Source organism: Myxine glutinosa, chromosome 10 (assembly GCF_964187855.1).
Source record: "Myxine glutinosa chromosome 10, kmMyxGlut1.1, whole genome shotgun sequence".
NCBI classification, from domain to species: Eukaryota; Metazoa; Chordata; class Myxini; order Myxiniformes; family Myxinidae; genus Myxine; species Myxine glutinosa.
In genome coordinates this window covers 77,884,415-77,910,194 of record NC_136270.1, presented here as the reverse complement: position 1 = coordinate 77,910,194, position 25,780 = coordinate 77,884,415, and the positions used below count along the sequence as shown (strand labels likewise).

Below are 25,780 nucleotides of genomic sequence, written 5' to 3'. Positions count from 1 at the left end.
AGTTAAGAACAAAATATATGTTGGATGCTGGCAGTGTCCAGTTTTCTTCCGTATTCCGTATACTTGGCCACTGGTGGATACTTCCTGGTAGGTGAGGCAAGAACAAGAGGCTCTGCAATAATTATGTCTATTTAGTTAAGCAGAAAATATATGACAGATATGTAAAGTGCTGATTTCCCCTCATCAGTGGTGATATACATTTGCAGCCTGGTTAGAATAAGTCCAGTCATGAATGCTTGATTTGCTTTCAGATATCAGTCCACTGGTTTCACCAGTCTAATTAAGTGTAATTAAATATAATTAAGGACTGGCAGACTACTAATTTGTGCAACATAGTAATGTGGATTGATAATTCTATGTTGCAGGTGAAAACTGACTGAACATGGCCTCTGACGGAGCAAGCAGCCTGCCACTAAAGCGGCCACGAGTGGAGTGCATCATCCACTGTTCCAATGACAATACAGACAAGCTGGTTTCACTACAAGACATTGACTCATGGAGAACATTGCTGAGGGCAGCCCAGATCAGAAAACATGCAGCAATTTTGAAACTAGCTACGAACCTTCCTGATGGACAGATTCCAACAATCCAGTACCACAGAAAATGTCGCAGTCTCTTCACCATGAAAAGACATCTTGATGGCATCCTCAAATGTGCCAGTGCCAGTGAACCTGCTCAAGACACAGGATCACAGAGAGCAGCTAGACAATGTGCAAGCACATCAAGGACTTATGAGGCAGAGTGCATTTTCTGCCAGAAAGACACCAAGTATGCTAAAGGACAGAAGACGAGAGAAATCCTCATACAATGTCGAGAACTGCGAGCTGACGCCACAATCAGGAATGTAGCCATGGAGAAAATGGACAGCAGAATCCTTGCCATAGTCAGCAGAGACCTGGTAGCTGCAGAAGGTCACTATCATAGGTCGTGCTATCGGTTCTATACCAAAAGAGAGGTTCGCAGTGGACAGGATGCAAGCCAAGATGATGATGCTGAAGCTCAGTATGGCGCTGCTGTGGATCAGGCCTACAATGAGCTGTTCCTGTTCATCAGAAGGGAGCTTTTTGGCAATCCTCAAGTGATGACAATGACTGATCTCTCTTCTAGACTGGTGGCTTCAATGAACTCTCTTGGTATTGCCCATGTAAGGGAATCAACCAAGAAACACATACGACGGAAACTGGAAAGCGAGTTTGCAGACTCCCTGCACATCTTCTCTGAGGGAAAAGGGAAACTCCTCCTGTTTCCAGACAACCTGTCCATATACGAACTTGCCAAACAATACCAATCGCTACAAGCAGAGCTGCATACTCAGAAAGGCCTCCATGCTGAAGATGTGGTCTCCAAAGCAGCCCTGAAAATGAGAGCCGACATCAAGAACCAAGATGCCCCTCAAGCCTGGCCACCGGAAGTCAAACCAGAAGCAGAGGACACTACCATTCCAGAGTCGGTCATGGTCTTCCTGTGCTATCTACTTACAGGTTCCAATGACTCTGATCATGCATCTCAAAGAGTCCAGCGGCTTCTGTGTTCACTCGGCTATGACATGGTATATGCTGTAACACGTGGACTGATAAAGCCCCCGAAGCACATCGTTCTGCCATTCGCTATCAAGTCACTGACCGGGAATGTAGAGTTGATACACATCCTCAACCGACTCGGCCATAGTGTGTCCTATTCTCAGATGGAAGAGATCGACACTGCTCTGTGTCTCCAAAAGCTCTCGCTATCAGGGAGTGATGTTGCCCTCCCAGGTAACATCCATCCTGGCATATTCACAACCTTAGCCTGGGATAATATCGACTGTCTGGAAGAGACCACCAGTGGAGAAGGAACATCTCACAGAGTGAATGGGATTGCCGTACAAGCAAAGCCAATCACCCCAGTGTCCACCAGAACCATGCTGACTGTAGGAAAAACAAAGCAGAGAAGTATTGATGCACCACCACCAATGCTACCAGCATACAACGCTGGACAACGAGTGGGACCACCACAGAGCAAAAGTGCAGATGCTGACACTGCAGCTGAGACTCAGCTCGCCAAAGAGAAGAATCTTGTTTGGGTCATGGCACGCATGTCGCAACAAGAAGAGCAATCAATCAGCAGCTGGACAGGCTTCAACATCCGGACTCGAGATGACGTGACAGTCATTCCAGACAATGTAGGCTACCTGCCTACCATTAATGCTCCAGCGACACAAATGTCGACTGTCAATGAAGTGCTAAACCAGTCACTGAACATCATGCACTCCTTGGACCTGACAAAGATTGTCTGTGTCTTTGACCAGGCACTGTATGCAAAGGCTGTGGAGATTATATGGAAACACCCTGACAAGTTCCAAAACACCATCATCACCAGGCTCGGAGTATTCCACACCATCTGCACACTGATGGGAATAATAGGGAAGCGATTTCAAGATGCTGGATTGCGAGATCTCTGCATCGAGTCTGGTGTGATCGCAGAAGGTTCCATTAATGGTGTCATGGATGGCCGCAAGTACAACAGGGCAGTCCACCTACACAAGAATGTCTATGAGGCACTCACTCGACTGGCCTGGAAGGGTTTCCTCTCGTGGCTGGAAGCCACTCACGCCAACGATGTGGTCCACATGGATGAGACACTGAGGATCATTGACAGCCTCTGCAAAGATATCTCACAGGCATCCCTGAAGCAGGTCCTCGGTGACCGCTCATGCGCACGCATCATGGAACTGTTTGGAATATACCTCGAGTTCCTCAGAGGTGGAAACGGCAGCCTCTCAGCATTCTGGATGTCGTATCTGGACATTGTCGAGATCTTGCTGGGTCTCATTCGAGCATCAAGAGAGGGAGACTGGGTGCTACACCTGGCATCAATTCGTGCAATGATCGTGCAATGGTGAGGTCAACGAACTGCGCTACCAGCTCTTCTGCGCAAAGAGGGGAGGAGTCGAGTCCAGCCAGTTGCCACCATGTAGAGACTGTCTCTTCATGCACGTCCTACGAGCCAACTACCAGGCAGCAATATGGAAGTGCTGTCTGCAGGCTCGCCCAGCGGTGCCAAACCCTACCGAGCATGGATGGACAGTGGATGAAGATGGCAAGCTCGCCATCCACTGGATGCGTTCACCACCAGCACCAGATGTGGTCTTGGAACTCTTAGCTTGCAAGTGTGTGCGTTCCTGCAAATTGCCAAAATGCACATGCCTGACCAATGGACTGTCATGCACAGACATGTGCAAGCTACAAACCTGCAGTAACCAGAAACAACAGGAAGATGAAGAATCCTTCGAACTCGGAGACTCCGATGAAGACGAGCAGTTCGATGACTGACTATGATATCGCTAGTTTGGTACATTGACATACTCAGTATTATTCTGAAGAGCACAGGACGTGCTTTCCCTGGAAACACCCTCAGAATACATGTAGACATGTAGACATTTTGATAATGTGTTGTGTCATTTCATCTTTATGTGAAGCACTACCTGACCATACCGGGTACATAGCCTACAGTCTGTTAGTTCTGTTAGTATGTGATTTCCAACCATTTTGTATAACATTTGAGTACTAGTACTGTTTATAGCTATTGTGGCATACATGTACTTGAGATGGGCTCAGCAGATGAGCTCAGTACAGCCTCTGGACTTTCTTTCCCTTGATTCAGAAAACCGTTTGATTAATATGTGTTGTGACCTTTTCATGTTGTGACATGTTTATGTGACAATTTCCATAACAATCACGTACGTGTATTATAGTAGCTGTTGTATTCCAAAATTACACTATGTGAAGATTGTATGTTTAAAATAAGACATAAAGCGATAATTTTGGGATCTACGTTGTCTCAGTACTTTCTGATTAATATGCCCAATTAGTCCATGGGCCCGTACCCAAAATTTCACACATGGACTAAATCAATCCGAACCGTCGAACGCCTTTTCACAGGGTGCGGGTATAAAATAGCTGATAACTACCACTAAGCTACCAGTCCAGAATTGCTATCACATCAGCATGTATCCCACATACATGCACCTTTCCAAAAATCATTACTAGAACTTGCCACCTCGGGTGGTACCAATTAGTGAAATTTCGGGTCCGGGCCCATGGACTAATGTTCTCGTGAGTGCGATTTACATCCAGGAACACAACAATTATGGTTAACCATTTTGAAATTAGCACTTATTTTGCCAAAATTTCATTTTGAAATTGATCAGAATATCGATTCTGCTAACACGGCGAGGCTTTCCCTTTATATTTGTGTTAATGTTTTGCATTGTGTGTTTATAGGGGCAGTGATGAGCAGGTGCAAAAAAACAAGCTCCGAGCTGACCGGTTGGTGGAGGAAATCGTTGCCATAAAAGTGAGAGGATTGTCAAGAAATAATCTACTTCTACCTGGTCATTTTAATGTTGCATCCCTATTCCTGTATAAAATACAATTGTTTGAAAATTATCCACAAATAATAATCCAGATGTGGTCTATCAATGGGATACAAAACGTAAACTAATCAGCCTGGTGGAGGTATGCACTCTACCAAGTGCGAGCTTTAATATGTTGTGTGTTTTAAGTTGTAATTTAAAAGTAGTTGAAAATGGCATGTTTTGACATTGCTGTGATTTGAGAAAATGTCGTGCAGTTTCAGATTCCATCTGTTTTAGCAATATCAAAATTTCACCCCAGATACCTGAGATATATCTCAAATTTTTATTGTATGTCTTTGCCCATTCTATCTGCAGGTAGTGGACAAAAATGGAAACGCCAATGTAAAGTCATTTCATAGGGTGTTGGGCCACCAGGTGCAGCTGGTAGAGTCTGTATGCACCATGGCATACAGTCCACCAGTGTCTGGAATTCTGCAGGAGGGATATGGAAAACGCTATAAAGTCAATCACAATTCTTCCATTAGAAAGTCAATCAACTCACACCTGTTTGATGGAGGTGGGAAATGCTGTCTCGGGTGTCATTCCAGAATATCCCATAAATGCTCGATTGTGTTCAGATCTGGTGACTGAGAAGGCCATGACATATTGATAACATCATGGTCATGCTCATCAAACCATTGGGTGACCACATGTGCTCTGTGGATGGGGGCATTGTCATCCTGAAAGACACCCCTCCCAGCAGGAAAGACATGGTGCAACATGTGGTGAAGATGATCACTCGGTACCATTAAGTAGCGATTGGCATTGGCCTTGCATTCTGAAGGAATGACTGAACCCAAACGATGCCAGGAAAATGCGCCCACATTACAAAACCTCCAGAACCCTTTACTGTTGGACAAAGCACCCAGCGTTGTAGAATTATTTAGGTTGGCGCTACATGTGCAGTCGTCCATTTGTCGAGAACATGGTGAAGGATGATTCATCTGACCCAATCACATTTCTGCACTGCTCGGTAGTCCGTTGCCTGTGCTCTTTCCACCACTGGACTCACAAACGTGTATTACCTGATTTGATGTGCAGTTTGTGCACTGCAACCCGATTATGGTGTCCTGCTCTGTGGAGTTCTCGGTGAACCGTTTTTGATGAAACTGGAGGCTCGTGCCCGAGGTTGAAATTTACAGTGAATTTACAGTGCTTCGCCTTGCACTTCAAATTAATGCATGGATATCACAATCTTGAGTATGTGCTTCTGCCCACTGTTGCCCTTTGCTGATGATGTCTTTCCCTCGGAGTTCTATGCTGACATCAACTTAGACACCGTTGCTTGTGCAACATCAGCAAGTTGAACTGTCTGTGTCACTGAAGCTGCTGCCAAACACGCCCCAACAATCATCCATTTTTCAAAATCACTGAGGTCTCCTTTTATAGCCATGCTAGCCATAATCGTAGGCAACCAGGCCTGCGCAGCATTTTTACACATGACCCGAAGCATCCTGGGATGTTATTTGCTTAATTAACACATGGGCCACACCTGTGTCGAAGCCATTGCTTTCAACACCATCGTTTACCCAGGTGTTTCCATTTTTTGTCACATTCCTGTATACGTCATTGGTAATCTTCATCATCATACTAAAATACGCCATTTGTGTCTGTCTGTCTGATGAATTTTTGACGCCAATACATTATCTCAACCGTTACTTATCCAATCTCAACCAAACTTGACAGGATGATGAAGGGTTACACAATGAAGGTTGTAGCGCATTTATTTGCCCCCCTCCCCAAAGGGGTTTTCTCCCCCCGAGCGAGTTTTCCCTGCCATTGCCGTCAATGGCGTTCCATGTTGAGGTGTATATCAATGTTAAATTAGCTTTATCGTGGCATTTGGCCAAAGAAGAAGATTTATCGTGGCACGTTTTTCCAAAGATGCTTTTAATAACAAAATTAATGGTAATCACATATTGTTAATGTTATTAGTTATTACAAAACAATATTAATACTAATAATGTCCCACTTCCCCAGGGCGTTTTTCCTGCAGTGATAACGTGTATAAATAGCTTATAGTCATAATGGCGTTTCCGTGGGAGCAACGGCTTCTACAGGAAGTAAAAATATAATAAACCACAAAAACGTATACTTAGCTTTTTAAACAGTCGCTAATGCTCTTTATAACACTAAATGAAGAAATTTGGTGGAATCCCGACATCCGTGAAGTAAGGTTTACTTACAGAACTGGGCGAAGATCAACTGTACTCTATATAACCCACAAATTATGGGTTAATAACATGGCTCTTTCTCAACTGTACTCTATATAACCCACAAATTATGGGTTAATAACATGGCTCTTTCTGCCACTACCGTGGCATTTTTCGTAGCTAACTTTTGAAACTCGCTCCTGCTGTTTCATACGAAACTGAAAGGGAGAAGCTCGGTTTGTGCTCCTTTACCAAGCAGCTAGCTAGTGCTTGCCAAGCCAGCCTTTCCTTAACGGTTTTGAATGGAGTGCTTGCTCAAATGCTTAAACCACTTGGCGATCTCTCCACAAAAAACTTGGTAAATGAACACACACCCAATGTTCTTGAGATCCGACCATAGATTGACTGTAATCTACATACCCCAAAGAGGAATGACCCTTTTTTCCGCTCCCGCAGTGAGTGGGTGGACTAGTCACATAAATGTGAAACATATCCTCTTCATGAATATTACCTTAATATTTCTTTCTGAAGTACCATGCTCGGTTACAGATCGACGGTTCTGCCAAAGCAGTTTCTTAGTGAGGATTGTGCTTAGTGGTTTGCCATTGCCTTCCCAGCAGTAGTCAGGGCAGGAATTTGTGATTTGTTCAAGGTGCTGGCTTGGCTATAGCTCGCCTACTCTTCACGAAGGATGTCGTGGGATCTTTAACGTCCAACAATTAATGCCGGCAGACAGGATGCCCAATTTAATGTCTATCCGAGCAACGGCACACACATTGATGAATCGGCTCGGCCGAGACTTAAATACAGGCTAGACAGGTAATAGGTGAGTGTGCATACCTCTAGGCCATAGGTTCTTAACCAGGGGTACCTGTACCCCCTGGGGGTATGAGACCTCAAAGCTGGGAGTACGAGACATGCCACCCCAAAATAAATTTCAATTAATAAATAAGGGTATAACAGTATTTAAAGAAAAAAAGAAGGGTTAAAATGTTGCCATTTTACGAAGACGCTGCCAGAACACCTTAAGAATGTTTTGTCAATTGCTGTGCGTGCAGTAAATTTTATCACAGGGCGAGTCCTGAATCACCATCTCTTCAAAAATTTTTGTGAAGAAATTGGAGCTGAACATCGTGTTCTTCTTTTCCACACGGAAGTGAGATGGCTTTCCCGTGGCCGGGTGCTTACTCGTGTCTTCAAACTGCACGAAGAAATCAAGCAGTTTCTTCGAAAGCAAGACAGTGACATTGCTGACCACTTTGAAAATAGGGAGTTCATTTTGTCCCTGGCATACCTGGAAGATATATTCACACACCAACGATTTGAACACCTGCATCCAAGGAACAGAGGTGAACATTGTTCGGGAATAGTTATATGACTCAGGAGGCTACGATATGACCAAACAGGGCTTTTACAAAAGCAAAGCTTTATTAACTAATAATTCACTTGTTTCAAATACAAAATAACTATAATACTATAACGAATTTAGTAATTCAAGTCGTTGGTTCTTCTTCGTTGGCCGGTGCTCTCCTAGCGCTGTTTCCCGTTGCGTACTCGTTCGTTCCGTCGGGCAGAGGTTCTCGTGACAAGTGTTGCTCACTCAAAGTTTGTTTTCGTTTATATGGGCACCCTCGAGTTAATCCTCCGTGCGCTAAATGTTAATCCTCCGTGCGCTGAAGCTCCTTGGTCATCCACAATCGCCTCCCTGCTGGGGAGTTTCTTCACCCTCTTTGCATCCCGATGTCCAAAACAATAGTGCGGGCTTGGGAATGTGTGTTAGCCCGGGGTCGTAATAAAGGTGGACAAAGGACTCCCAGCTTCGACAGAGCGAGATACATTCCTGACATTCTTATGACCACCTGCTAGTACCTGCTTCGTTACCAGTTCCAACCAATGAGTTACACTGAGTTACACTTCCACCCTCATCTTTTTGTTTTTGTTTATATTAACCATTAATCTAAACATCAATATAAGTAAACAATCAATCACTACAAGTAAACCAATTTCCTTAGGCATACACCGTCATCCTGCAAGAATCACAAAACATTTCGTTGGTCATTGACTCCTTCCATATTGTTAATTCAATCTATTTCACTTGCATCACAAATATCTTTGCAAAACAACACTTCACCATCACCAGGATACAACAATTTTGCTTCACCATTTTCAAGTTTTTAAAGCATCTGCAACATCTGGCAAACACGTTTCCCTCCAAACAAATGTTGATTCTTTGTTTGAAAGGAAGGGCTGATCACTTGTGTTTGAATTCAGGTATGAAACATTTTCTTCTGTCTTCATAACACCTGCACTACTTCGTGTAGGATTTCGCTGTTGTGGTAACGGTGCAGAGTCATTCTGCTGTGCGTAAGTCCAATCTTTAAGCTAATGTCCTTTACTGGGACAAGCAATCTCATAGCGATTTTATATTAAAATAAATAGTATGTCATTTCTCTTGAAGCAATCCAGCCACAAACATTATTTGGAAGTCTTTTGCTGTCAGAACACAATTTCTCTGCTGTCAAAGGCCAAAACCCGGCCTCAGTGACTTCTCAGCCAATTGTCACTTTCTCTTGACAAAACAAACATCTTCTATATTTATCCCATTAAAATCCCATTACAATCCCATATCTATATACTTTTCATCTTTCAATAAAAATATATGTACCAACCAAATCTGCGAGCACAGGGAGCAGAGAAAATACACAAAAAACAACAACACTGCAACAACAACACAACAAACGCTTTGCTTCTCGCAAAGCATCCGCCAATGGGAACTAGAGGGAGGGAGAAGGAGCGGGAGCAAGAGACAGGTAGCCGGAATGGAAATGAGGGACAGTGAGGGAGTGTCGGTATGCAATTTTCATCCAATCGCCATCTTTCACAATAATTCTGGACCGGCATGAGATGGCGTTGCCTGTCATTAATTTGTATGTTGATCGAACGATTTTTAGGTGTTATAAAAATGGTGGGAAAATTTTCCTCCCTTCTCCTCTCCTCCACCCTTTTTTTTTTCTTTCTTACCTTGGACCCACGGCTTTCGTCCTACACAATTTCGTTTAATTTGTTTAAATCCGACGAGCCGTTCCAAAGATATAAGCCGTTTTGTCGCAATACCATAAATTGGAATGAGGGAAAAATATATATATATATATATAAATAAAACTCCATTTCCCGGCTCCCTGTCGCACGCCGAGCAAGTCGCGTGCTTTGAGCAAGTGCAAAAAACAAGTGTAAACTACTTTACACGTGTACGGGTGTGTAAACGAGTGTACCGGCCTTACACGACTTGGAAGCAGATCGTCCCATGGTGCACTCATGGCACGATCTTGCTCTTAGTACATGGTAAGGCTTCTAATAACCAGCGTCGAACTGGCGCATTTATTTACACAGCGCAAAAACCCGTATTTACAGAAATCGCTAGAAAAAACACGAATAATAGCTATAATCGTTTGTCGATTGTTCGCTCATTCACTATTCCTAAATCGATAAAAACGGAACTCGATCACTACCAGCGTACTAACTTCCGCACTTGCAATGAGAATTCAACAGAATTACGACTCGAGGAAAAAGAACGAGCAGACCTTTTGCAGGACGATCGTTACAAAAATCGTTACATATATTAAAGTATTTATAATGTCGACAAAAATCATATCTTAATTCTTACAAAATTTGGTTCTTTGAATAAATCATAGCACCGGGAGAGCCAGCTCAAAAAAATGGATCTTTATGATTATTCAGCACCCTAGTAATTGGTTCTCTGTGTACTAATTAATTACACAGCACCCGGGCCCCGCTCATATGGATCTTTGTGTCGCGAGCACAACACCTGAGCAAAGGGTCCCATCTATATTTTCCTTATCAGGGCTTCCGTGCACCAATGGTGCGTGGAGAAGCCCAAACACCAAATCCTCCATGTATATACAAAATAACTATTCCCAGGTTCGTAAATCATACTGGACAAAAAACAAGACACACTTTTTTTTTTTCTTTTTTTTTTGTATACAAGATCGAGGCTCGTGAAAGAGCGAACATTTATCACACAGAAAGACAAACCGACACATAACCGACAAACCGACACATAGAACAAATAACATCGGGAGCGGTAGACAAGATGGGGAGAGAGGGGGAAGGGCACAAACACAACATTTTAGAGCAGGAACCGAGAGACATGGAGACATCGAGAGATCTGTGGGAGGGAGAGGGCTTTGGGGGGGGGGCATGGGAAAGGGGGTGGGAGAGGCATAAAACATATGGACACTGCCAGGACTACCAGGAAAGAAGTTGGAATTACAAACAAGGTGGATCTGGGGTGAATTAGTGGGGGTAGAAAAGATCAAGGTTTTGGATGGGGGAAGATAAGAGATGGTGGTGAACAGCTGTTTTAAAGACCTGGAGGGAGGAGTGGGATTGAAGGGAGTGTGGGAGTTTGTTCCAGAGGCGGGAGAAAAGAGGAATGAAGGAGTGAAGGTGAGCAGAGAGCCGAGATTTCGGCAGTTTAACCATCAGAGGCTTGCTGGCAGATCTTGTGCGACCTGTAGGAATATTTGGGGGACAGAGCACAGAGAGAGCTGGGGGAGCAAGGCCGGAGAGGAGTCGGTAGAAGACGGAAAGACCACCAACCTGCCTGCGGTGAGTGAGTGAGAGGCCCTTGGAGTTAGCTTCATCACGGGAGATTCCAATGATTCTGAATGCTTTGCTTTCAACAGCGTGAAGACGAGCTAGGTGTGAGGCAGGAGCACCAGCCCAGAGGGGAGAGCAGTATTCCATTGAGCTGCGGATGAAAGCCTTGTACGTGGTGAGGAGCTCAGGTGTGCCAAGGAAGGACTTCGCACGACGGAGGATGCCCAGTCGGCGACTGGCTTTGCAGGCCAGCTTGGAAATGTGGTTTTCCCAAGAAAGATCATGGCAGATAGTGAGACCCAAAAGCTTCAGCGACAGAACTTCTTGGAGAGGATTGTTGAGAAAGTAGATGGGAGGGTTGTCCAGTCGATCTTTTCGGAGAGACATAGTAAGAGTGTGAGATTTGTCAGGATTGAAAGACATGTTCCACTTGTTTGACCAGTCTGTGATTTTGTCCAGGTCTTCAGAGAGTGAGGAGGCTGCAGACTGCCGATCTGAGGGAAGAGGAATGGAGCGGCAGAGAGTGGAGTCATCAGCAAAGAGATAGAGAGGATTTTCCAGAGAGTCGGAGAGATCATTGATAAAGACCAGAAAAAGCACAGGGCCCAGCACACTGCCTTGGGGAACTCCAGCCTGAACAGGAAGGGGAGATGAGAGAAATCCATTCAGGGCCACACGTTGACTATGACCAGAGAGGAAGTCCGCAAGCCATGCATGGAGATTTCCATGGATACCATAGGAGTAGAGTTTGGTGAGCAGAGCTGGGTGCCAGACCGTATCGAAGGCACGTGATATGTCGAGGGAGACAGCTCTGATTTCCTGTTTGGCATTGAGGACCTCCATCCATTGTTGAGACAGGAGAAGCAGCATGTCCAGAGTAGAGTGACCTGGTCTGAATCCAAATTGATGATCAGAGATCAAGCCATTGGAGAAGAGGAAAGATTTCATATCCGAAGCAATGATGGATTCCATGACTTTGCTGATTAATTGGGAGCAGGCTGATTGGTCTGTAGTTAAAAGGATCTGTTTTTGCACCTTTTTTGTGTAAAGCGGTAATGTTTGCTGATTTCCAGGATGCTGGCAGATGACCTTGAGCAAAAGATAGGGTGAAAAGAACAGAGAGAGGGTGAGATAGAGCGGCAGAGCAGGATTTTAGGACCCGTGGGCTGATGCCGTCTGGTCCAGTTGCAGAATCAGAGTCGAGGTTAGACAAAAACTCCTCCACCTTGTCAGGAGAGAAGGACACAGAGTCCAGGAGCAGTTGGGTTCGACTGGGAAAGGTGGGAACAGAGAGAGATGGGTTTGGGACTAAAGATTTTGAGGCAAACACAGAGTTGAGGCATTCGGCTTTGTCACGTGCGATGTCAACTGTGTGGCCATTTGAGGTAAGGGAGGGGATGGAGGGGGAACAAACACCAGAAACGGATTTGACCAGACGCCACCAGGATTTGGAGGAAGGAGACAGGTTTGAGAGTTCGTTCTTGAGTGAGGAGAGATAGTGCTTCCTGGCACTCCTGAGGGTAGACACACACTTGTTCCGAGCTTGGTGGAAGGAACTGAGATTGCCTTCAGTTGGATTAGCCTTCCAAGAGGCAAAGGCAAGTTGTTTCAGGGCAACTGCCTCACCACAAGATTCGGTGTACCATGGACGGGAGGAAGGGTAAGACAACTGAAGACGAGATGGGATAAATCTGTGCATGAGAGAGATCAGTTTGCTTTGGAAGAATTCCCAGGAAGAATTGATGTCAGAGGCAGTGGAGATGGGAGACCAATCCAGACGATTGATGGCTGCTTGAAGCCCGTCCCAGTCGGCCTGAGTGAAATGCCAGACTCTTCGACGCTGAGGAGGCTCTCTGAGAATGGCCAGAGAGATGTCCACTTTGACAAGCACATGATCAGAAGAACCGATTGGAGCAGAAGAAGAGCAGCAGACATTAGCAGGGAAGTTTGTCATAACCAAATCTAGAAGAGAAGAAACTCCATTGGCTGAGATCCGGGTCAGGAAATTGACAGATTGTGTCAATCCCAGTGAGTCACAGAAGTCCTTTGCTGAGGTTCCATGACTGGTGAGAGAGGAACCCACACCCAACCAGGTGGCATGATGACAGTTGAAGTCACCACATATGAGGAAGAGAGAGTTGGGATGAGTGGATAGAAGTTGGTCCATGTTGTCAGAGAGTGAAATGTAAATTGAGTCATCACTGTTTGGGGGACGGTACAGAACACATATGAACAAAAGGTGGGAGCGGAGAGGAACCCGTAGCCAGAGGTACTCCTGGGGGTGAGGAGGAGAGAGGGCAGTGCAAGGAGAATGAGGAAGACAGTTTTTGATAAAGATAGCCACCCCACCACCAGGACGAGGCTCAGGTCTATCATACCGGAAGAGGGAGTAACCAGGAAGAGATATTGAGGAATCAGAGACATCTTGAAGGAGGAAAGTCTCTGTTAAGCAGATCAAGTCTGGATTGTCAGAAGCAACCTGTATGGAGAGATCAGTCAGGTTTGAGCGAAGGCCCCGGATGTTTGAGGTCCATACCGTTAAAGAAGAGAGAGGGGGAGCATCGGGTACAGGACAGGGGAGGGGAGGAGTAGGGTAAGATGAAGGATGAGAGGGGGAGGTAGGGAGAGCAGTTGATAGTGTGTCAGAGATTACAGAAGAGTTCCAAAAAAGGGAAGGATGAGGAGGATGAAAGGTTTGGTGGTGAAGGGATGAGGCAGAGTGAGGGGTTGTTTGAGGGGGGGCATGGGACAGTAGAAGGTTGGGGGGGGTGGAGGCATGAGATAGAAGGGAGACGAGGTGGGGAGGAGGCAACTTTGAGGAGGGGGGAGGAGGGAGAATTTGAGAGGACTGGTATGGGGGGAGATTTGAATGGGAGGAGTTGGGGGGGAGTTTTGAAGGGGAGGAGTGAGGTGGGAGTTTAGGAGGGGAGGGGCAAGGGGGGAGTCTAGTAGTGGAGGGGCAAGGGGGGAGTTTAGGAGTGTAGGGGCAAGGGGGGGGGATTTGGAGGGGAGGGGCAAGGGAGGAGTTTATGAGGGGAAGGGCAAGGGGGGAGTTCAGGAGTGGAGGGGCAAGGGGGGGATTTGGAGGGGAGGGGCAAGGGAGGAGTTCAGGAGTGGAGGGGCAAGGGGGGAGTTTAAGAGTGGAGGGGAAAGGGGGTAGTTTAGGAGTGTAGGTGCAAGGGGGGGGATTTGGAGGGGAGGGGCAAGAGGGGAGTTTAGAAAGTGGATGATTAATGAAAGACGAACATTGATAACAAATTGGGTTTGTTGTGATTTTCAAGTTAGCAATCCGATTCAGAACGATGGAGGAGGGATGGAATGAATGTGAATTTAGACCATGTAGTGAGGGAGACGTATAAGATATTGAATTTCTTTTTTTTGACGTGGAATGAGTTGGAGAGGAAATTGAGAAAAGCCTTTTAAATAGGAAGAAAAACAGCGTGTTGTAATATACCACTGAATAAACCACTGAAGGGGAAAGGGTAAACATATTTAAAATAATATTTAAACAGAACCGTGAACAATCTTATATGCACAAAATACCAACGGGGGGAGGGCCGAGAGGGACCACCACGAGTCACGTGAACAGGGCAAAAGGTGGATGGCAAGGAGATAATGGGGGCGGGGCGAAAAGCACCACGATACACCTGGACAGAAAGTACAGGATGAGACAACGGCACACGTGGAGAAAGGAAAAATAAGTGTTTTTTTTGTTTGTTTTTTTTTGGGGGGGGGGTGGGGTGGGGATTTAAAACGTTAGACAGAGAGTATTACGTTCGGTGTAGAAGGGAAAAACTGAGAGCCAAGCAAAACACGATGTAGGGGACTTAAGTTAACAAACACCGACAGGGGTACAAGGCCGCACACGAGGCGCAGAACAGGATTAATTAATTACGAGTTACAGGAAATTCAAACCAAAACTAACTATAAACAAACAATAAATCATGGACGATAAAGTAACGAGTTGAAATTTGACAAACACACGAATGAAAAAATAACCACTTTGGATGCCCGGAGAGAAACCAAGCCTCCAGGTCGGAAGCTTCAACAACTAGGCCGCGTGGCCGCGCGCGGCACGAGATACTCGACTATTTTTTACAGGTATGAAAGATTAACCCCGATAAAATTTCCGAGGGACACTTAAAAGGTACACACACGTAAGATAAACAGTTTAGACAAGAATACAAATGTGACAATGACTTAGCTTCGAGCGTGCGCGAAGATCGTGGAACAGCTTCGGAAATCCGTGACCGCCCCGATCAATTAAAGTGTGCCACTCAAACCTTTTATGTGCCACTCAGCCTTTTATGAGGCTGTGTACATCCTTAATGTGTATCGCCACTTACCTTTAAAGATCTTGTCGGTGTCCAATTGATCCCAGCGGTGCCTCCATATTGTTCGGGAATAGTTATATGACTGAGGAGGCTACGATATGACCCAGCAGGGCTTTTACAAAAGCAAAGCTTTATTAACTAATAATTCACTTGTTTCAAATACAAAATAACTATAATACTATAACGAATTTAGTAATTCAAGTCGTTGGTTCTTCTTCGTTGGCCGGTGCTCTCCTAGCGCTGTTTCCCATTGCGTACTCGTTCGTTCCATCGGGCAGAGGTTCTCGTGACAAGTGTTGCTCACTCAAAGTTTGTTTTCGTTTATATGGGCACCCTCGAGTTAATCCTCCGTGCGCTAAATGTTAATCCCCCGTGCGCTGAAGCTCCTTGGTCATCCACAATCGCCTCCCTGCTGGGGAGTTTCTTCACCCTCTTTGCATCCCGATGTCCAAAACAATAGTGCGGGCTTGGGAATGTGTGTTAGCCCGGGGTTGTAATAAAGGTGGACAAAGGACTCCCAGCTTCGACAGAGCGAGATACATTCCTGACATTCTTACGACCACCTGCTAGTACCTGCTTCGTTACCAGTTCCAACCAATGAGTTACACTGAGTTACACTTCCACAACATGATCACTGCCAGAGAAAAGGTGTCTGCCTTCACCCAAAACCTTCCAATTTGGATGCACCGCATTGAGAATGGAAATTTTGCAAACTTTCCTAAATTTTATGAGGCTGCCAATGCGGAAAAATAAGTATCCATCGTGACTGAAGTGGAAGAACATTTGCAGGTGCTGATTCAGTCCTTCCCAGGATACTTTCACCATGGAGAGGTTTCTATTGCACAGAGAACGATACGGGGTCCATTTCTTTTCAACCTGGATTCCATGGATCATAGTGATATAATGAAAGATGATCTGGTTGAGCTGAAGGCCAATGAAAAAATCCGAAAAGAGTTTGAATCAATGCAGCTAGACATCTTCTGGTGTGCACAACTCAAAACGTTCCCACAGTTAGCAGAGAGACCTCTGCAGACCCTCGTGCCATTTGCGACCACCTATTCGTGCGAGACAGGTTTTTCAACATTCCTTCACATCAAAACAAAGTCCAGGAACCACTTGGATGCAAGTGACGACTTGCGTGTGGCTATTTCAAAGAAAGAACCTCGTTTCAGCATCATCATTGATGAAAAACAACAACAAAAGAGCCACTAGGAATGTGTCCGTGTGTACTGTGTAGTATGTTTTTCTGCAAAAGTTATTATTGTACTGTAATCTACTTCAACAAAGTGACTTTTCAGCAAACACTATGCATTAAGATTATTGTTTCCATAAATGTGTTTTTTTAAATATGAAACTTTATTAATCTATTATTGTAGCTTTAAGTCATGTTTGACAGGGGGTACGGGAAAATATTATGAAAACTCAAGGGGTACGGGCACTTAAAAAGGTTAAGAACCACTGATCTAGGCCATCCTGCCAGCCTCGCTTAGTGCTTATCATTACTAATTCTAATGTGTATCGCCAACTTTAACTCCAGAACGTGTACAAGACGAGCATTTAACAATATAGAGACTCACCGGGGATATATAAAAACAGGATCTCTCTGACTGACACACAACGGCATTACAATATTAGCTTTTCATGTTCCTTTTAGCACATCCATATTTATCACAACTAATATGTAGTAAAGGTTAACCTGGTTAATCATTGTTAATTAATATATAATGTAAACTAGCAGGGTATCCGTCTCACACAGACAAACCTCATTTCTAAAGAGTAGAGATAAGAAAAGTTGTTAGCCTTGGACAACAACAACCAGTCACACAGACAGACCAGTGAAGAACCTGTACAGATAATAAAAGGAGCGATTCATTGTGTTCAACTTGGACATAAAATGCACATTCAAGGTTAAAATAAGAATAAAATAGAAATGTGTGCTTAACTTGGACAACATTGAACTTTGACCAAGGCCAGTTGCCCATAGGCCTTGCACCATAACTTAACTCACAGGTAGTGCCAGCACACGTATGCACACACACACACACACACACACACACACACACACACACACACACACACACACACACACACACACACACACACACACACACACACAACAATTGGATGAGGATAACTTTGATGTCATCCACATTCAAGGTGCAATAAGAACTTGTGTTTAAATAGATGTAAAAATGTTATGGTTACGTTAGACAACTTAATTTAACTGTGCATCAGGCCTCTTGGGGGCGCAATACTAAAGTAAACCGCATTAGGGCACTAAATTGAAGTGGTTCTACCTGTGAGATAACTGACTCACGAAGCTGAGGTACACTGGCACATGCGCACACACAGACATTCGCACACACTGACACATATTGCCCCACGCACACTGCCACACGCACACTACCACGCACAGTGCAGCACTCTTGCACACTGACACACACACACACTGGCACTGACACACACTCGCACATATACACACTCACTGACACATATACACACACACTCACTGACACATATACACACACACTCACTGACATAAACACACACACTCAATGACATACACACACTCAATGACATACACACACTCACTGACATACACACACTCACTGACATACACACACACACTCGCACATACACACACTCACTGACACATATATACACACACTCACTGACATACACACACACACTGACATACACACACACACTCGCACATACACACACACACACACTGATACATATACACACACACTCACTGACACATATACACACACACTCACTGACACATATACACACACACTCACTGACACATATACACACACACTCACTGACACATATACACACACACACACTCAATGACATACACACACTCACTGACACACATACACACACACACTCGCACATACACACACACTCACTGACATACACACACTCACTGACATACACACACTCGCACATACACACACACTCGCACATACACACACACACACTGACACATATACACACACACTCACTGACACATATACACACACACTCACTGACATACACACACACGCACATACACACACTCACTGACATACACACACACTCGCACATACACACTCGCACATACACACACTTACTGACACATATACACACACACTCACTGACATACACACACTCGCACATACACACACACATACACACACTCACTGACACACATACACACACACTCACTGACACACATACACACACACTCACTGACACATATACACACACACTCACTGACATACACACACACACTTGCACATACACACACTCACTGACATATACACACACACTCACTGACATACACACACTCACTGACACACACACACACACTGACACACACACACACACTCAGACATGCACACACTCACGCACACACACTTACACACACACTCACTGAAACACACACACACACACTCAGACATGCACACACTCACGCACACACACTTACACACACACTCACTGAAACACACACATACACTGACCCATTACATTATCCTAAAAAACCCCTGTGGGTATAGACAGATAATGAAAGTCATTTCAAATCGGAACAAAAACAAAAAACACAAGATTGTGTGCTTTTTATTCATGTTGTTTCCTCAAAATTATACCGCACATGTTGAATGACCATTGTGTAATAAGATTTGAATCTGCGTCATACTTGCAGAAACTCAAACCTGATATTGTGAGCAAGACGGCTCTGTTCTCCTTCATTGACTTTGAGTCGATATGCCGTAAGGTACGTATGTTTACACAGAGCACCTGTATGGCTAGTCCTAAACCTTGATATAGACGGTGTGACTGATTTTTACATTTTTTTACATTTTCATTTACAAACATTGCAGTTTATTCAAATGCGTAAATAATTTGGCAAAAACAAAATGGTCGCCCAAGACACTTTTCTGAATCCAGTCTGGGAGTTCGGCGGTTTGAATCCCAGCCGAGTCACACCAAAGACTTTAACTTCCTTGCTTAATGCTCATCATTTTAAAATAATAGAGCACGGGCAAACAACTACAAGTTGGCAATACGAGTGCAGGCTTTGATGGGCCTATTGGCCTCCTGTTGCGTCGAAGTTCCTTGTAAGTGAAGTCATAATTGTTGGGTCGCATACCGCTGCATAATGTAGGAATAAATTCGTTTAGAAAAAAAAAAATGATGACGTCATCGGTCACGTGGTTCGGCCGCCATATTTGTTTTAACACAAAAGCCTTAAAAACCACTGAAAATACATCCTGGCGAGGGTTTGCAATCTCTGATTGCTCTTTTTCTTGTTTAATGTGCAGCACATGGCTGCAGATAGAAGCATTTGTTGGGGACACAGCTGTTCCACTGATGCATGGTGAACACGCCCCCTCCCCTGTAGGTTAGAGCAGGAATCTGGAAATTGTTCAGGGTGCTGGGCAGTTGCTCGTACACTCTTCGCTAAGGACGTCGTGAGATCTTTAGCATTCTCTAACTAATGGTCGCCGACGAGATGCCCAATTAACGTCCATTCGAGGAACAGCTCACATTGATGCCTCGCCCTGCTTGCGAGACACCAGGATGGCGGTTTGCAGCTGAGACAGGATTCAAACTATCCCGCTGGCACACTGGCACGGTAATCTACTTATAATTGTGTGTGCACACGCGTGCGTATTTCGGGAATACCGCCACCATTGGTGGTAGCCAGTATTACAAATCGTATTCCTTTCATCGTATGATATGTTGTGATCGATAAAAATTTTCAGTATTTATAAAGGTGTTTTATTAATATAAAGTGCAGCAGCATGTTGCCTACCAAAGGTGGGCCAAGAAGGGTACTCCCGCATGGAGGCTGGAGGGCGGGAGCACCTGCGAGTGACCATAATAGGCCACATATGCAAGTTGTAATATAAGGTTTCTGCCATTGTTGGTGTTCATTAAGCAACCTGAGATGCTCGATTTATGGATTCCAGCTTGTGACTGCATGCCCAATGGAACCGCCTAGCAGCGCTTCATTCCTTTGGCACTCGGAGTTCCCTAGCACAACGATTTCACTATTATGTCCACAGAAACTAAACCAAGAGGCAATTGTTGTTCATCTAATTTTCTTTCCAGATTGGAACCTCTTCACCAGAACTGTATTGCAGTCCAGCAGGAAATTGGGAACGAAGAAGCGGATGTGCACAAACTACCCATTCTTGTAGCACATGCTAGGCAGCCTTAATGTGTTGCTACAACTTGAATTTCGATGTGATGGTGCTTCCTGTATCTCATACAAGTAACTTTCAACTTTCATTATGCAGTTTTGTTTTTGCAAACCTTAGTTTACGGCTAATGCTCTTCTTCATCCTTGCTTGTACCTCACAGGGCATTGCCTCGGCTCGAGATCGCGCAATTGCAAGACTTTCATTATTTCCACCTATTCGTGATAAAATAGGGTGCATAAAAGGTAAGACTATGGGTTTCAGTCACAATGATCTCCTTCATCTTGTGCCATTCTTTGTGTTCAAGCTTTAGGGATTTTTTTTGTTGAACAGAGCTTAAGGCTCGACAACTGATGGAAACAACAAAGCAGAGAGGTCGGTTCAAAATGAACAACCCTTAAGGGGCAGTGCTAAAGCCAGCAGTTTAAAACTTTGGTCTTGATGGCACAAGCAGCAAAACAAAAAGATTTTGAACATGCAAGCCTTTTGGCTAGGCCTGCCTGTATGACCACACAAACAACTAAAGGACACAGGCCAACAAGCCTGTGGGTAGTACTGCACTAATGATGATTTTCACATAACTCATCAACCCACCTCCACCAATGGTTCACAGCAGCTATGTATGATTTATTGTATTCCTTTTTTTTGTTTTGTTTTATCTGTTCATGGCATTTCTGACATTTTGTTGCATTTACAGTATAGATAAACTAGAACGGCACTCGGTAGAGCGCACACCCCTGCCAGACTGAACAGTTTACGCTTTGTATCCCACTGATGGGCCGGATCTGGATCTGGACCTGAACCAAAATCTTACCGGCTTGTTCTTGTCACCTAACCAACTCATCCGCCAAGTTTTGGCATAATCCGTCCACAACATTTTGAGATACTGTGCTATATATAGTTTTTGGCCCTCTCCCATCTCTCAATTATTGTATCCGGATCCAGATCTTCACCAAAATCAAATCGATTCGTCCTTGTCACTCACCCAGCCCATCCACCAAGTTTCGGCCGTATCCGTCCATAACTTTTTGAGATATCCTGCTCACTGACAGATACATGAACAAACCGGCGAATACATAACCTCCGTAAACCTTTGGTAGGGGAGGTTCTGTGATTAAATTGAAATGTGAGTCCGACTGCTCATTTAGCTGGTGAGATGTTTTTGCATTGTGATCCATAAGGTAACTGTGACGTTTAGACGCACTCTTTTACCTCTAAGACTGACGTGCATACATATTATTCGATGCTGTGCAGACATCCTTCGTGCTTTTAAAGAGGAGCGAGAGAATGTGGGAAAGGCAAAAGCATCGCTGGTTCAAGAGAAACCTGTAGAAGCGGAGACTGTGAGCACTGCAATAACCCCCAAAGTGCCGTGGCGCAAACGGCAAGGTAAGCATGGGCTTGCTATATAATCGTACGTTGCTTGGTTATTGTAACTAATACTGATAGCTGTAATACTGTCCACCGAGAATGGAGCATAACTTTATCTTTTAATAATTACCTGGCTTGGACAGGTTTCCATTCTCTTCCAGTTAAATGTCTGTCTAATGGTTCATTCTTCAGTTAGTTTCCTGTTGATTTGTATTAATACTTAAAAACCAATTTTTTGCAAAATTATGCATGGGGTTTTTGTTATTGTCTGAGATGAAAATGTTTTTCTCGTTTAACCCTTTTCCCCAAACTTTCAGTTTACCGTATTCAAAATGAAAGAGACGCTAAATCTGCAAAGGCCCATGAGAATTTGGCAGGGGAACAGCAGCGGATTAAAAGTGAACTTACAGCACCAAATATCAGCACGATGGTCGAAGGGATGCCAGTCCAGGAAGAAGTCTCGGCAGATGTAAAGAAGCAGACAACGGATGTGAAGACGAAGGCAAAACTGGACAAGGACAAGTTATTGATTGACAATGAACATGCAGCCGAGGAAGGACAATGCCAGGAATACCATTCCATGAATGTGGAAAAGCAAAAGAAAGACACAGTAAGAACTAAAGAAGCTTTCAAAGATAGCAGTCATGAAAGTGTTATCAATAAGAAGGAAAAGAAGGACAACACAAGTGAAATTTTGTGTGAAGATGGACAAAGCCGAGAAAAAAACTTCGAGGAACAAGAGAAGCAAACGACACAAGATGACACAAGAAAAGGGAGAGTTCCTGAAGAGAGTAAAGCAGAGATAGATTTGAATGTCCAGAAGCAGGATGAGGTTGGTGAAGCGAGGCCCGCAGCGAGTGAAAAAAAGTGCTCAGATGAAGACGGGGAAGAAAATGACGACAAATGTGATGACAGCACAGAGGAGAGATTTCTGGAACAACCTTCCTCAGATGATGATGAAAATGATGACTTCTTCCTGGGGAAGGTGAAACGGCTGCGTAAGCGGAGAGAATCGGAAGCAAATAGTGCTCAGAGGACCAAGAAGGTGCAGAATAAGGTGAGACTTTTTATTCGGCACTCTTGTTCCTGGCAATATGATCAAATATTTGGCAATATTTATAGCTAAAGAGGATTGCAGGATAGCTTAGAGGTATGTGCACTCACCTTTGAGCCGGCCAGCCTATGTTTGAATCTAACCCCGAGACCAAGTACATTTATTCAACAATTAAATGGCGTGTGAGAATGATTACATGAAGCAACAAGAAGAAACAGACATAAAATGTCATAAGCCCCCATGGTTTTAGTAATTTTGCTGTACGGAGTTAAAGGCCGATAGTCGGCCATCTTTGGTCGGATTACCAAACAAAATCTGCATATGTATACTCATGTATTGTCCTTTTACCAAGTTTGGACAAAATAGGTCCATCCATGTCCGATAAATTGTTGGGGACACGTTTAAGTAACAAAATGGCCACCAGTCGGCCATCTTGGATCTGATATGGAAAAAAAATGACGTGCATATTTAACCCATTATTCATTTTCTGTGAGCCAAGTTTGAACAAGATCAATAAATGCATGTCCGAGAAATGGTTGAGGACGTGGTCAATATCGGGTTTTGTTACAACTAAAATGGACGCCAGTCTACCAGTAGCCATCTTTGATCAGATCGCAAAATAAAGTGAGGTGCATGTGTATGCCATCATGTACTCTGCTTGGGCCAAGTTCGAAGAAAATCGGACCATGCATGCAACAAAATCGGACAATAAATGCTCGTGGACACGTTTAAGTAACAAAATGGCCGCCAGTCGGCCATCTTTGATCGTATCACAAAACCAAATGATGTGCATATGTATACCATCATCTATTATTCTTATGCCAAGTATGAACAAAATCGGTCCATATGGTTGTGGACGGACGGACGGACATGTGGTGTGGTGTGGTGTGGTGTGTTCCACAATGCAGCTTCCCTGTTAGCAACTTGATGGAACGGCATATCTTATGTATAATTGAACTTCACCTGTATTCCAACCTAGGACAAGGCAGCTTATGGTTAAGAATCTACGAATGCCACCTGCGTCCCCATAATTTGACTGTCTTTTTGATACTCACATCTTCATGATAACAAAGTGAAATAATTTGTATTATAAAGTACACAATGTGACATCAAACCCTTCCTTTCCTGTCATTGCCTTCCTTTTCTCAGATTAGGGGAAAAGTTCGGCAGGATGCATCAAATTCTGGCCTGGCTCAATCGTCTCTTCGTGGTCCTCGCCGTCCAACCAGGTTGACTTCTGCATTCTGCAGCCTAGGTGGGAGAGGACGTACCAATCAACGAGATGCGTTTGCTGATTCTGGATACAGGAGCACAAATAATTTTGCGCCTAGGGGTTCGAGAGGGTGTGTGGCAGTCAGTAGGAATGCATCAAGGTAAGATGCTCTGAAAAACAACTTATTGTAAATCATGTTTCAATCAAATGTGAAATCGACAAAATTATTCTGTTAATGGATGGTTTGCTATTCTCGGTGGAACAAACTGCAGTTGTTCGAGATAGCTCGTTCGTCAATGCGTTGTCTTCCATTTTCAGACGTCTTGTAATGAACAGATGTGTTCTCTGGATTGGTCGCTGTGTCCAAAATTTGTTCTGCTGGCGGATATCCTGACTAAACGCTAGCTTTTAGGGGATGAAAGCATAACTTAGGACTGTGGAATTGCCAAAAAGTATAATAACCTAGAGAGTTCATAGAACACGATATCCTGCACAGTGTTTATGAATATACTTCAATTTTAATAAAATATGGGGAAATAACATTTCGTTTATTAACCCTAATTTTTTTTTAACAACGTGTGACAAGTTGTTAGAATGTTTCACTTGTAATTGTCAAAGTTAACTGATTTTTTTTTTTTTTATTACGTTTTTCAGCTGGTCCGAGAGAATGGAGAATAGACATGAAGGTCGAAAAAGTGGTTTTGGGGCAGAACGCGGGCATCTACGAAGGCCAGGATCCATCACTCGGTCCGAAACGAATATGCACCCATCGTGGGTGGCGAGTCGCAAGCGGAAGGAACAGCAGAGCTGCATCACAGTTTTTCAGGGGAAAAAGACTACATTCGATGAATGACCGCAGTTGCGTAAAGCAACTCTTTTGTTGGACTCATTCACCAGACGTAGCTGATATTGACGGTCATTGTCTTTGGAACGTGACGACATTTTACTACATTTCGGTCACCAGGGAATAACCATGCTTGTGCGGATAATTGTTTTTCGCAACAATATGATTGAAACCTTTGTTTGTGGACGATTATGTTGAAATTTCCCCCCAACATATCCATCTTAAAATATACATGATGCTTATTTTGATGTATGTAAGAATGTGGAAATGAGTCTGAGTGGAGGTCATCTGTATGGATCCCATTAATAAACAAGCAATGGCACGGTGGAAGGAATAAACAAGAAGCAATACAATCAATAATAAAAATCTGTTAACCCACTACCAACCCATACGCCCACACAATGCCAACGAACGAACGGATGCCTTAATTATCTATTGCACATGAGATGGAGTTGGGGACAGACAGGACAGAAGAATCGTTACTCAAACAGGCAAAGTTTGGTGGACAGTTGCTTTTCTTGAAACTCAAACAACGTCTGCGCTGTCGGTGGCTTCGCCTGGGTGGGCGCGCTTGGCAGGGCAAGGCGTGGCTTCCGCTCC

At 44.2% G+C, this 25,780-nt stretch overlaps 1 protein-coding gene across 2 annotated transcripts in view; it reads left to right on the top strand.

The window, feature by feature from the left end:
• The window catches only part of SRFBP1 (serum response factor binding protein 1), a 38,195-nt gene extending 12,634 nt beyond the window's left edge, over positions 1-25,561 (top strand). For both annotated transcript variants that reach the window (XM_068126718.2, XM_078785785.1), the window contains exons 3-9: positions 4,263-4,335; positions 19,198-19,269; positions 20,862-20,943; positions 21,953-22,087; positions 22,387-23,126; positions 24,273-24,496; positions 24,991-25,561. In XM_068126718.2, the coding sequence (XP_067982819.2) occupies positions 4,263-4,335; positions 19,198-19,269; positions 20,862-20,943; positions 21,953-22,087; positions 22,387-23,126; positions 24,273-24,496; positions 24,991-25,189 (1,525 nt within the window). In that variant the 3' untranslated portion in view covers positions 25,190-25,561. The remainder of the gene's footprint in view (positions 1-4,262; positions 4,336-19,197; positions 19,270-20,861; positions 20,944-21,952; positions 22,088-22,386; positions 23,127-24,272; positions 24,497-24,990) is intronic.
• The last annotated feature ends 219 nt before the right edge of the window (positions 25,562-25,780 follow it).